Source organism: Hemicordylus capensis, chromosome 1 (assembly GCF_027244095.1).
Source record: "Hemicordylus capensis ecotype Gifberg chromosome 1, rHemCap1.1.pri, whole genome shotgun sequence".
Lineage (NCBI taxonomy): Eukaryota > Metazoa > Chordata > Lepidosauria > Squamata > Cordylidae > Hemicordylus > Hemicordylus capensis.
Window position 1 is genome coordinate 78719513 of NC_069657.1, and position 14320 is coordinate 78733832.

Genomic DNA, 14320 nt, shown 5'->3' on the forward strand with positions numbered 1-14320 from the left:
TTAGGTTCTGGCAACTCTGCCTTTGATGCAAATATTCATGGACACAATTTAGCCAAAGTTACAATACTCTTCATTCCCATTACTTTCAGTGGGAGGTATTTTATGCCTGTACTCAACTCTTCCACTGAAATAAATGGGATCCCTATGTGCCAAACTTTGGCTGGATTGTGCTCCATGATTTTAACACAAGCCCCCATTGTCCCAGCTATAATGATTTAATAAGTGTTGCCACATATGTTTAAAAGTTGTGTGTATGCATTTTAAGTTTTGCAGGAAATCCTGAAAATACTTTTAGAGTATGTTCCCTCCAACATACTAGTCATGTTAGGGAAGTATTACAAGAACTTACTTGCTACCCTGGTCTGCTTACTTGCTACTTGGAAGAATGGTGTAGCATAGTATGCTGAGAAATCTCTTCAACTCACTTTCCAGTCATGAACTGAAAAGGAGGCCTAAAGCAAGCCATTTAGTCCCTGATTCTATCAATCCCCTACCTGCATGGGCCACATGATGCATGAGAAAACACAGCATGGGCCAACTGTACAAGGCTGTTTGTTGTGTGAGGATTACTTTTGAACACTCCAAATAAGCTATAGGAATGCAAGTGATATCGGTTTCAATGGAATGAATGGAATTCATCTGTTGTTTTTCGATTCGGAGCGAAGGGATGCTCAGAAGGGAGATGGACAAATACTGAAAAGGCGATTGCTCATGATGCTCATGGACCACCTCCTCCTCCTCTCAACTAAACACCGATCCTCAAACGGTGTCGAAGCTGCTACTCATCACTTATTCATGCCCCCCTCCCTCCTTCCTCTCCTCGCCTCATCTGCGCCTCCCTGGCCCCTTCTGTTATGGGAAGTGGAGGAGCAAGGGTTGTTCTCCGGTTCCCCAGCCGTCCCCCGCCTCTTCTGTCCCCGGAAAACCAGCGGCTCATTGGATTCTAGCAGGAGGAGCTCTGAAGGAGGCGAAGGGAGGGAGCGGAGCTGCAAGCGTGAGGTCGGTCGTGGAAGAGATGGGAAGCCACTCTCCTCTTCCACCTTCAGCCTAGCCGCTTTAAAAATGCTTGGGATTGCACAGCAAAGCCCACAACCGTCTCACGTCCTCCTGGCTCTGGGTAAAGGCTTCGCGGGCTTCGCTGGGGGAGCCATGGTGAGGCGGCCGCCGCCGCTACTGCTGCTGCAGCTACTTCCAGTAACCTGATCCAGCCCCAAAGACATCGGTGTGGTACGTCGGCTTGACGACAGGGTCAGAAAGCCCAGGCAGGGAGCCGTCGCCGCCGACGCCAAAACACACCCAAGCAAAAGTGGTGAGTGATTGGCAGGCACCCCACCCCCGAGATGTATTGTCTGCAGCCAGAGGGACGGTGTTGTTGTCCATTCGCGGTTGTTTGGGGAGGGTGAGGGTCGGCGGGAGGGCGAGAGAAGCAGCGGGGGCTCACCGTGGGTTGCTGAGTGTCAATGCATAGTGGTGGAGGGGGTAGCCGGGAAGGGTGTTTCTGCTGGGGAGCAGGTCTGCAGCCCCGCCGCGCCAAGGCAGAAGAGGAGGCGGTGTGTGTCCAAAATCAGAAGCTCGGCAAGGAGGTCGGGAGCAGCGAGCCGCACTCCAGGCACAGAAGGAAGAAATCGGGAAATGGTGCATTGAAAACACACGCGCGCGGGGGGGGGGAGTGCTGGTGCTCTCTCTCGGGAGGAGCGGTGGTGGGGACCACGATGACACCTTCTGCCACCCACTTACTCACTCTCCTTCGCTTTGCCTTAGTGGAAGTTCAAGGTTGCTAGACAACAGTGCGGGGGAGAAGGCGGGGGGGCGAGGTTCTCTTCTTCACCGCCCCACCCCTACCTTTTATATTCTGTGAGGAAAGGGGGGAGGTCTTAAAAATCTACACAACCAACCAAGTTAACCAAGATGGGGGGGGGGGAGCAGGAGCTGCCTTCCGCGCAGCCGCCGCCGCTCGTGCCCAGGAGGACCCCCTTGCGCCCGCCCCCCGCGTAGGACTTCGCAAGTTCTCGGAGAACTAAGAGCGGGCGTGCGGCTGTCAACATACGCCCCTAAACCCCCTCCTCCGCATCACCACCCGAGCCCCGCTTTGGGCTGTCCGTCCGCGCAATAATTGCCGAGAGCTGCTGGCTTCTCTTCTAGTCGCTGCTTCGCTCCCCGACCCTTCCGCCTTCTGGGCGTGGAAAGGAGACGCAGAGCCCTGCTAATCCCACAATGGTACTAGATTACCTTCTAGCGAGGTGGTTTATTTGTATGAGTTAACCTCCCGGTTTTGCTTGTCTGTTTTTAAACCTTCTCCTCCTCCACCCATTGCAGATTCTGTAGGAAGCTAGGCATGGTGGATCCGGTGGCGGATACGAGCGAGGAGAATTGCACGGACTCTGGGGATGCAGAAGCAGGTGGAGAAGAGGCCCCGGCGGCGGCGGCGGCGGCGGCGACTCCAGCAACAACAGCAGCAGCAGCCTCCCCGGCCGCGGGTGCTGCAGCTCAGCCGCCAGCGGCGCCGCCTGTTGAAGAGTCGGGGAAACTCCGCGAAGAGTCGCCGATGCTGCACCTGGACCTGTACAACTTCGACTGCCCGGAGGCGGAAGGCAGCCGCTACGTGCTCACCAGCCCTCGCTCGCTGGAAGCCTGCGCCCGCTGCGCCGTCAAACCGGTGGAGCTGCTGCCCAGGTTGCTGAGCGAGCTGGTGAAGGAGGCTCCGGGCAGATCCATGCGGGTGGCAGCCGGCCTCTACGAAGTCTACGAGATGGACCGGCAGAGGAAGCTGCAGCAGTGCAGGGAGGAAAGGGAAAGGATTATCCGCGAGGAGAAGAGGCGGCTCTTCACGCCCCTGCTGATTGGCAGCCTCCCTTCCTCGCCGGCGTCCCGGATCTCTTTCAAAAGCACGGTGGTCAATGGGAGCTGCACTCCGGCGGGCCAGCCCAACGCTGGCTGCCCCCCTCCCCACTCAGGCACCAGGACCAAGAAGAGCTACTCCCTGGACTCCTTGCAAAAGAGGAGGGAGGGCTTATCCACAAAAACCTCCTCCGACTCGGGGGCATCTTCGTCCTTCAGTGGAGACAGCTTTAGGGACAAATGGCCCAAGGAGTTGCCCAGCACTAGGACGGTGGCTACCATGGTGGGCCGAAGTTTCAGCTTGGGGGACCTATGCCATTCCCCCCAGACCACCAAGAAAGTGGAGAGGATAGTCAAGGAGGTGAAGAAGAAGAAAGGCCTCAAGGTGGTGTCGGAGAGGGACCGGAAGATTGCCGCCCTGATGATAGCCAAGCACCAGGAGGAGAGCATCTTGAATGAGCAGAGGTACAGCGCCCACCTCCAGTGGGACATCCAGAGGAGGCAAGCTGAGCAGAGGAGGGAGCAGGAGGAGAAGCAGAAGCAGAGGGCCTTGCTGCAGTGCCAGAGGATGTGGGAGACCAAGCAGGAGAAGCGGCGTTGCAAGCTGACTCAAGAACAGCAGGAAGCTGCCCTGCTGAGGCAAAAGCAGAAGTTAGAGGGGGAGGAGAAATGGCAAGAACTGATGGAGAAGAAGGAGAAAATTAGAAGAGAGAAGCTGGAGAAGGCCGCCCTTGAAGACAAGCACAAGAAGCGTCACCAAGAGCACAACTTGAAGGCACAGGAGGAGGGCAAGAAAGAGGCCCTTGAACGAGAGGTGCAGCTGCTACAAGAGAAGATGTCCTTGGCTGCCCAGAAGAAGCTTAGGAAGGAGCAGCTGCTGCTGAGGGAGAAGAAGCTGCTCAACGAAGCCGAGAAGCGGAAACATGAGGCCACCCTCAAAGACCTGGCCAGGCAGGGGGCTGAGGAAAAGGCCCTGCTAAAGGCTTCCGTGGAAGGGAGCTTGAACAAGGCTCAAGAGAATTATGAGCAGCTCATTGAGAAGAGGAACCAGGATTTGAGGGAGAAAGCAAGGCGGGAGGAAATGCAGTTTCAGAGGGTCAGGGTAGCAGCAGGGAGGAGGGAAAGGGATCAGAAGGAGCACCTGGAGGCCATGGCCAAAGCTACAGAGAGGAAACTCCAGCATGCTGCTCAAGTGGCTGAGGAGGTTGTCCAGCAGAAAGCCCGTAAAGTGGTCCAGAGCCGGCTAGAAAAGGAGAAGGTGCAGAAAGTGAACAAGAGGAAGGTAGAGCAGTGTGAAGATACCCGGCGCAGGGAGATCCTTCTCTCTATTGAGAAAAAGCTAGAACGGAGTGAACAGATTTGTAAGGAGAAGAAAAATGTCTTGGAAAATGCTAGGTCTGTTGCTCGGGCATCGTTCCATGTCCGGGAAAAGGTACGGGAAGAGATGAACCTGCGCACCTTTGACAAGATGGCCATGGAGGCAGAATTGCAGGCCAGCCTAGCTAAAAAATAAAAGGTCTTTCTATTTCAGGTTAAGCGAGGATATATCTTCTGATGCCCACTGTCAAAACTTCATCCCCTTTGTTTTTATATAAAAAGACCTTATTTATTATTTGGGGGGAGCACAAAAACTCTGGCAGCTACTTCATAGACCTTTTTCAACATGCTTTTGTTATACATATTCAAATATCTGTTTCATCCATCCCTGAACAGAAAAAAGGATGTATCCCATTCTTTACTGAACAGTTGTGTACAAGCAACAAAGCAGGGGCAAACATATTTTATACAGCTGAGTGCTACAGTAAAAAAAAAAAACTTCCTAAAAAGCCCTTTTCAGTTTTTCCTCCCCAGATAATCAAACAGGTTCATTGTTACATACCTAAAAATTAATGTGGATGGTGTTCATTTGGATCAGGCTGCAGCGTTGCATGCTGGAACTTGTAGTATCTTATACTATGTGTCCATATATAAGAAGAGTTTTATTTTATAGAATGCGATATAGTGTTTGGCCCATACAGTGCACTTTATCCATACTGTTGGAGACACTGAGTCCCATAACAAATTATTTTGACAAAAACACAGGTGAAATTCAGATTAGCCCTGATCACATGACACAAATACAATGTTCAAAAACCCCAATTAAAATAAAATTATAAACACTTTGAAGGTGTTTACAGACCTCTTCATTAATTTTGTGCAGACGGTTAAACTAAATTTGGGAATTATTGTTTATAAGAAACAGAAGAAAGTACAGACTTTATAAACACTGTTGCCAGTACTATTGCAGGAATGACTGTACAAAAAATTATTGGAACTACCTTGAAAATGTTGTATCGTGTGGCATACAAGCATATTCTACTTGTGCCATACCTATTTTATTGGATTAAACTAGTTCAGACCAAAATGTTGAGTGTAAGGAGGGTTGTGTCTAATCAGCCAGCAGAAACTGAGACTAGGGAAGCTCAGCCTGGGTTAGGCTGCCTGTGAGAACTGCTGGGATTGGGATATGGGATTAGCATCTCCCAGCCCAGCTTTTTCGTCCAGCTTTTTAGCCTGGCTTTTAGGTGAGGTTAAGGGAATGAGTGCTCCCTAAACACAGGCTTCCTGCTCATGTGCAAGCTCGGGCTGCTTCCAGCCTGGCCGCACACAGAGATGGATGCCTAGAGTGCCCATCTCCTGGGAAAATCCCCCAATGCACTGCGCTTGGTATGCCATGCATTGTGGGATACCTGGAGGCCGGGATGTGTTTTCCCGGCTTCTGGGGGGAAGGTGAGTGAAAGAAGTCCCGCCCCTAGTCGTGTGAACGACCTCACTATGTCATATACTGAAGGGAAAATTTCTACTTATACAGAATTTTAATAGCAGCTAAACATAACCAACACTTGAAAGTAGCTGCAGAGAAAGGTTTATGAACATCCCAGAAATTGAATGCTAACATAATTTCTTAATATCAACAAACTGAACCAAGGCCTGATCAACATTATGTCCTTTATTAGTCTGTAGGTACTATTAATAGTCCACAGACAGAGAGACATATTTTGCAACAAATCAAATTTTGTAATATATTTACTCAGCAGGGGAACATGACATTTTAATGAACTAGGTATAATGGAATGAGTCTCTTAATAAAGCATAAGTGTGAAACACTTTCCCCCTGAGAAACAATCTATGCAGAAATCAGTTGCCACATTTATTTTCTGCTTAGTTGTTACTATCACTGCATCTGACTTAACAAGATAAACCTTTTGAGCTATTCCTTACAAAGAAACATCAAATGCTTGTTCCAAGGAGAAGACATGCTCCCCCGTCTGTGGTATTGTAACTGGCTATTATGAAAATGATGATGTCACAAACATAATAATGTCACTTTAAATGCAGGAGAAGCATTAGAGGCCTTTATAATTCTGTTTTTATGCAAATAGATACTATAACACAGAGTAGACCTATCAGGAGATAATGTGTGCCAGATGGGTTTTGTAATAGAATGCTTCTTGAAAGTTATCTCTGCGATAAGTAACATTTTACATAATTTTTCATGATAGTCACTGACACCCTAATAAAGTGTGCATGTAAAAAGGCTCTGCAGGGATGCTCCGGGAACTTGCGCACTATTCCTCCAGTTCTACACATGCACTGTTTCATCAGAGATCTAAGACTACTCACATTCCAGAAGTGCTCTGTAGCTAAGACTGGAAGCACATTGGTGACCCTCAGTGACATTTTTTTTAAATCTTACAAAGTGCTTCTGAGCAGGAATAGTGTTCAGAAGTAGTAACACTCTGATAAAGCAGCATACACATAGGAGGATTTGGGGGGAATTGCATGTGGGCTCCTGGGAGTTTTTCACACCTGGCTTTTAGTTTACATCTCCTCTGGAATGGAGATGCGCATTCACATATCAGCCAAATGTATCCTAAAGCCCCTACGAGGTATCAGGGAGCACTTCACACACTATTCGGGTTTTTCATTGCACAGAGTATAGCTTGATTTATATACAAGGTAAAAAAATCCACTTTTTGCACAGGTTTTTTTTGGCAACTTTGAACTCACAGTAAAGCCTCGTGGAAAATCCACGATAAAGCCTGCTGCCTGGGAAAGCCCCTGGTGTATTCCCATGGAGCCTCCTTACACACACACTTCAATAGTCAGGATGTCAGCCACTAAATGTACCCAGAATGTTGGGGGCAATATGCTAAATCATTGTAAACCGCTTAGAGAGCTCCGGCTATAAAGCGGTATATAAATGTAAGTGCTATTGCTATTGCTAAATGGTAATTACAAACTGGCAAATGATAACCGCACTATGGAAGAGGGAGTAACAGACTGTGAAACCTTGCCAATGAAGAAAGAAGGTTTCCTGAGTGATTCATCTTATTTCATTTCTAGAGCTGGGATATTGTACAGGAAGAAGTCTAGAGGCATTTTTATACCGAGGCCTGCTGCTATGTAGATCTGAACAGATTTGTTAGGCTAAATTCAAACCCTTACTAGGCTGGTGACCCTGTTTGTGAGGTGAAGAGTCAAATGTGTGTCCCTTGTCTCTACCACTCACATAACACACAACATGAAAGATGGGTGCTCCACATAGATGCACATAGTTATGTAATTTATGCATTTTTGGGAGGGGAAATAATTGCTTGACTTAGCCCCTGCATGGACTGAGGTGTCCTGCATGTGTTTAGAATCTCAAATGCCTAAATACAATGCCCTCAAAAACTCTAGGACTAGCATTCTGAAACATACAGAATGAGGCTACTTTAGAAAGAAAAAAAGGGGGGGGGGAATCCCTGGAGAAAAGATACATCCAGCTGTGTATAACATGTAGTTTGTCCTTAGGAGATCAATTTAGGAGTTTGGCATGCCGACAATGATAAGTTCATTCTTTGTAAAGAGACTGCAGGAGGTTCCTGTGGGAATAGCTTTAAATAATATGGAAATAATAGATGCAGGTGCCTTTCAGTGAGCCCAAATAGACTTTGCCTATAATAATTGATATCATTGTATGGTCTTATTAGTAGTAGTATGCAATTATACTACCTACTGGATGCACATTTTATACCTACCAGATCAACTTTTTGTTGATTCACATTTTGTATTGTGTGTGTGTGTATACACACACACACACACACATTATATATATAGTGCACGTATTGTTCACCACAGTAGCTGTGCCCATCCTCTATGAATGTAAACACTGAAGTGTGCCCTCTGGTTGTAGATTAGCAAAAGTCACTAAGGCCAACTATGTAAATATTTCAGCAATCATGGGCCATGCACTGTTGCAGAAAGGTGATGATGAGATAAGGGCATGGGCAGAATCTAGATGCAATCTTTATGCTTTTCAAGGGCAGCCCCATGTAGAGAGCCTTACAGTAGTCAAATCTGACAATTACTAGAGCAGCACTGCCTGTGGAAGTAATTAGTCTGCCTGGATGTTTGGAGTGGAGTAACTCTTTACATCACATTAAAAGGACTTCAGTAGCAACAAGTAGGGATGTGCCAAAAAGAGATTTGGCTGTCCGAAACGCCGGGACCTCCCTTGAAATTTGAGGGCTTACACAGCCCCTTTAAAGTGGAGGAAAGCAGGTCCGTACCAGTTGCAGCCATTGCCACAATCCCAGTGCTCCCCCCGCAGCTTTGCCTGTGTGCCAGCAGGCGCACGGCACTGGCATGCACATGACCTCTGTGCATGTGCCTCCTGAACCTGGCACCAACCCGCCCATAATGTGCTTGCAGCAGAGAAAGTGAGGGGGTTAAGACATGGCTAGGACCTGAACAGCTATCTTAGGCACACCTAAGGCACAGCCATGTAAGATTTTTGAATTTTTATTTGAAGCACGGACCCCCATGTCATATTACAAATTGCTTTGGAAAGTTCCCTTAGTTTTAAAAGTGGTGTGCATATGACAAAGAGAGCTTCTGTTTGAGAAGGACTTGAACTGGACTGGGCATGTTCAGTTTTGTGCATCATGGGGGTTCACGACCACGCATAGGCCCATTGGGCATGCGTGATGGCCTCCGGAATGGCTGCCGCAATGGAGGGTAGGCCTGGAACAGACCTAAGAGCACCTGAACCGGGTGATTTGGACATTAATGGAGATTGATAGGGGGAGGGGAAACCTCCAGAAACCCCCACACAGCCTTGGAGAGGCCCCCCAGAGCAGCAGCAAGTTATATTTCTAATTTAAAAAACAAAAACAAAACTTGGAACCCCCCGAACAGGCCGAGGGTGGTGGGTTCAGTTCGATATCAAATCAAATCGAACCTGTTTGCACGTCCTTCGTCTGACTCAGTTTAAGGCAACTTCTTATGTTCCTATGAAACTATTGGAACTCCATCATCATCAACAACAACAAATATTTATATACCGCTTTTCAACAAAAGTTTCCAAAGCGGTTTACACAGAGAAATAATAAATAAGATTGATCCCTGTTCCCAAAGGGCTCACAATCTAAAAATAAACATAAGATAGAAACCAGCACAGTCACTGAGGGTACTATGCTGGGGGTGGTCTCAAAGTGTCTCGTGACTCTGTTTCCTCCCCACAATGTCTGGCAAAAAAGCAGCGTATGGAAGATGGCCCCACCCCCTGCATCTGCCATCAGATGCAGGGGACGTGGTCTCCCTCCCAAATGGGGCCATGTGGCCCCGTTTGGAAGGGAGATCGGCCCGCGCTGCGTTGGGCAGCGTGGCCTGGAGCTGTTCCGGCTGTGCTATCAATGCCAAGCGGGCTGATCTCTCTCCTAAACAGGGCTGCGTGGCCCCATTTGGGAGGGAGATCGATCGGCCCCGCTGCATTGGCAGCAAGACCAGGAGCTGCTCTCCCTGCCTTTAAGGCAGGGAGAGTCAGTCTGGCTGTGCTGCCAACACAGCGCGGGCTGATTTCACCTCCAATGGGGTTGTGCAGCCCTGTTTGGGACCGAAAGAAAGCCCCCGTGTCTGAAGTCAGACACGGGGCATGTATGGGGCCGCACTTGCAGCCCCTGATCAGTGGCGGCCCATGTTCTTTGAACCCGTTCTCCCAATAGTGGCTCCGCCCCTGGGCAAAAGCTGTCTATCCTAGTTGAAGTGCACCTTGAAGTGCACCTTGAAGTGCAACTGGGGCTCAAAAATACAAAGTTTGAGAAATTCCTGGGTTACAAGAACTTCAAAACTCCACTGCTACTCAGTGTTATCACTGATTCATGTTCATCAGCAACATGTGAAAGGAAGGAAAGAGGAAAAGGTCACCACCCTAACATGTATCAGCAGCTACATTTGGACTCCATACACAAAGATATTGTTGGATTGTTGATGTTCCTAAGCCTTTGTGTGATGCAGATTTTTGTGCCATATGGCTACATAGACTCAAAATAAAAATGCCCTACTTATGCTGGAGTATTCTCCAGACAGTCACTGAAGGGGAGAAAATCATGACAGATTCCAACAAGGTTAATACAGCTTCCAAGATTTCAAAGGAAATAGCCTGCTAGTAGGTGAGGCCTGTGGTTGACTGAGCAAAGTCATTTTGCGTAGATTACACTGCTAGGAAAGTTCAAGAAATGAAATCCAGGAGGCCTTCTAATATAACGGGGGTAATGTTTGTGGAAGCTGCAATATTGGAGTGTTTGACCTAACCCAAAAAATGGGGTTAGGTTCCTTAGCTCTCATAGCAAGAGTGGAAATAGAAGCCTGGGTGGGGTGTATGGCTACTTAAACTTTAAACCTCCCTGTCCATCAGCTGACAAGTATTGGAGAGGTGTAAAGATTAATAGCCACTTTCCCCACTTCTCAGCTGATGTGTGGGGAGGTTTAAAGAAACAGCACAAGAAGCAAGAATAGATGGAACAGCCTGCACCTCTTGCAGTGCTTCTGTTGAGCTTCTGTTGAAAATATTCATCATATCTATATATTTATTTCTCCTAGGCGTACCCATCGTTAATCCCATGTGTGGCAGCTCTTGCAAGAGTTCGCGAGCAACTGCCAGACTAGTGACGGGGACGGGAGAAAATGGCTGCTGGGATGAGGAGGTGGCAGTGGGCTGCCCTGGCTGCCGAGATGATCAGGTGGCGGTGGGCCGGCCCGTCCACCGGGATGAGCAGGCAGCAGTGGGCTGGCCCAGCTGCTGGGATGAGCAGACAGCAGCGGCGGGCTGGGCCGGCCACCAGGATGAGCAGGTGGCAGTGGGCCAGGCCAGGCCTGCCGCCGGGATGAGCAGGTAGCGCTGGCTGGCTGGCTGGCCTGGCCACCGGGATGAGGAGGTGGCGGACAGGAGGAGGGGATGGGCCGGCTTGAAAGCCAGCCAGAAACCATGGCCGGATGGGGGGAGAAGCGGGCCAGGCAGGCCAGCAGAGGCGCAGATGCTCTGCACCCAGCCCAGCTAGTTCATATTAAATCTCCCCAGGTGCCAGCTGAGAAACAGGAAGAGTGGACATTTAAACAGTATAACAATGTAGTGAGGGGGGGATAGAAAACTGAATAACTAAAACTACTCCCACCCTCATGCGATAACTAAAATTGTATATAGAGAGGTGGCCTGCTGCGAATGGGCAAAATCACTATTTGAGGGCCACCTGTATATGCCATAGAATTTTTTCTGAATGTGCTTGCAAAAGGGAAGAAAACAGTTTGAAATTTGTAGGATTTCAACTTCAAACATTATTCATTTTAGTGAATAATTACTATATATGGTACATTTGAATCACAGTGAATATGAATCTGAGAGAGACCTGCTTTTCTTGGACATGATGTCATTTTTGAATTATTGATCTGATTATTGAATGTTAATAATCTGAGAACGATAACAGTTAAATATGATTGTATTCAGAATTTCTTCAAAAACAATTTAAAAATATTTAAACCATTCCGTGAACATATTGCAATATAAAAAGTGATGCAAAATTTGGTAGGTCATTGAGGAATATGACTTTATTTCGGACAAACCAATTCTTAAAAATATATAATGGATTAAATCCCCTGCCCTCCTCCACCTTTGCAAAAAAATTGGGAGGGTGGCAGCCCACCACCCCACACAGCAAAAGGATAAAATATGTTATCTAATGCAGCAGTGTTACTGCTAAGCAAATCATTCATCTCTTGACCTCAAGGCCAAGGATTTGCTTCTGACAGATAACACAGCCAGAGCCAGTGCTTAGCACATGCTGAGAGCTAAACTCTCACTGTGAGTTAGGGAGGGGCCTTCCTCCTGTGATTTCTGGCTTCATCGCTTCCTCTGGAAGGACAGCTCATGCTATAGAAGAATATTGAGCGATTCATTGGGGTTCCATCTTTCTTTGACTTCACCATCCTCCACTACTGTAGTATATGTGCATATATGTATGTGTGTGTGTGTGTGTGTGTGTGTGTGTGTGTGTGTGTAAAAACACCATTCCATATACGGTATCTCCATCAATATTTTTGGCAGCCAAGTATATTAGGCATTACAGTCTGAGGGATAATGCTTCACAGCAGGAAAAAGCTATTAATACTACTGGAGGTTTTTAACCAGGCAATACGTCAGGCCCGGGGGGTGGGGGGAGAACACCCACAGAATTTTTGATTAAAGGAAAGACAAAATAATATGTTGTAGATAGATAGATAGAACGAACAATGATTTTGAGAGGGGCAAAGGGTAAGGTGACATTTTCAATTGTGAGGGGAAATCTGACTTCCAGTTAAGCTAGATATCTAGCATCTATTCTTTTATTTCTTTTATTTGTATTTTAAATATACACAAGAAAGTAGTTAACCTCACTAGGTTACACTGAAAGCTTCATATTTTTCATTTAGTTGTTTCTTACTTCAGACATATTATCTTGGCTTACATTTCTCTTCAAATACATGCCGTAATTATTAAGAACTCTTGCTCTATATTAGTTCACACAACACAGTGGCTGACATTCGGACTAAATTTCCTAACTGGCCTAATTTAATTTCAGTGGGACTTCCTCAAGCAAATTTAGTCAGGATATCAGCCAATGAGCCTATTCCCACGATCACTAGGAAGTGGGCTAAGGGAGCCTAGCCAGCTTTCTCGTGATTGTCGGAACCGCTGAGCTCACAGGAGAGCCTGGTGGTTCCACAGCGGCTAGCCTGCCTAATCCCCCTTCCCCTTAAAAATGGTTAACAGAGCGAGCGCTCCATTAACCTTGTGTGCCACTGTGGTGTGTGGCAACACTACAAGCAGCCTCCTGGCCTCGGGGGTCTCCCCAGAATGCCCCACGCACTCATACAGGGCATCCTGGGACTTCCAGGAGCCAGGCAGCCCGTGATCCCCACAGCCCCACTGGCTCTGCCCAGGGCTTCCCGACCGATCGGCTAAGCCCACTCTCCCCGCCGAACTCCCAGGCCGTACACACCGCTCGTGTGTAGAGCCTCAGAAGGTTTTAAAAATAGCTTTTCCCTGTCAAGGCCTTTCTGGATTCTTTGTAACTCCAGGGGTTCCCCAACCTGTGGTACTCCAGATGTTGCTGAACTACAACTCCCATCATCCCCAACCACAATAAATTGTAGCTGGGGATAATGGGAGTTGTAGTCCAGCAACATCGGAAGCACCACAGGTTGGGGAACCCCTGGAATCTGCTTCATAATGTAACACAGGTTGTCCATCCTGAGGCTCTCCTCAGAGATCCCATTATCCCCAGCTACAGTTTATTGCACCTGGGAATGATGGAAGCTATAGTCCAACAGCAGCTGAAGAGTCTTAGGTTGGCCACCCCTGCTATAACAGATGGGTGAAGAAGGAAGGAAGGAAGGAAAGAAACAGGTAAGGACTGAGAAAAGCAAATGGAAAAGGAACTGGGGGAAAGGAGGCTTGTGGACTGGTGGCCTCAGTGGAAAGGAGAGAACAAAGACAGAAAACTGAGGGTTGGGAAGTGAGTAAGACTGAACATATGCATGTAATGAAGTGGCAGGATCCTTAGGTGGTAGAATGAATTCTAACGCTGCAGGCAGCAGGTGGGGGATGTCAATTTTTGTGTGTTTTTTAAATGTTTTTTGTGTCAAAACTTCACTACAAGTAGAAAACTAATGGAACAGAAGAGGACTAAAGAGAACCTTTCTTCCTGCTGTGCCTTTTTCTTTTCTTTTCTGGCAGAGATCATTTTAAATGAGACAGCATTATAAATGGTACCTCTATCCAATCTGAAGTGGTACAGTTCACTTTACTACATCATTTTGCTGCATTTGTAGACCAGGCCTAGAAAACACACCAAAGGCAGGATGGAAAAGGGAGAACTGATCGAGATGCTGGACCTGAGGAAGGATGGATAAGTATGAACCTTAAAATATATATTTATGTATAAAACTGCCTTATCAGAGTCAGACCTGTGGTCCCTCTAGCTCAATACTGTCTACTCTGACTGGCAGCAGCTCTAAAGGGTTTAAGGAAAGTATCTTTTCCATCCCTATCTGGAGATGCCAGGGATCGATTGAGAATATCTGCATGCAAAGCTGGTGTTCTGCTCCCGAGCTTTTGCTCCGCTCTCTGGGGCAAGGGCTTGAG

General features: G+C 47.6%; 1 protein-coding gene across 2 annotated transcripts; it reads left to right on the forward strand.

Annotated features, from left to right (window-relative positions):
- Positions 1-655: 655 nt before the first annotated feature.
- On the forward strand, positions 656-5004 carry CCDC177 (coiled-coil domain containing 177). Of its 2 annotated transcripts, none has more exons than XM_053286070.1 (2): positions 656-1309; positions 2317-5004. In XM_053286070.1, the coding sequence occupies exon 2, from the start codon at positions 2336-2338 to the stop codon at positions 4349-4351; it is 2016 nt and encodes a 671-aa protein (XP_053142045.1). In that variant the 5' UTR covers positions 656-1309; positions 2317-2335; the 3' UTR covers positions 4352-5004. The 2 variants fall into 2 exon arrangements, with proteins under 2 accessions (XP_053142045.1, XP_053142046.1); XM_053286071.1 differs by lacking the exon at positions 656-1309 and adding an exon at positions 2118-2217.
- Positions 5005-14320: the final 9316 nt, after the last annotated feature.

Bases quoted from the DNA above. Each gene is read 5' to 3' on its own strand.
- CCDC177 (XM_053286070.1), top strand. From the start codon at position 2,336: ATGGTGGATCCGGTGGCGGATACGAGCGAGGAGAATTGCACGGACTCT.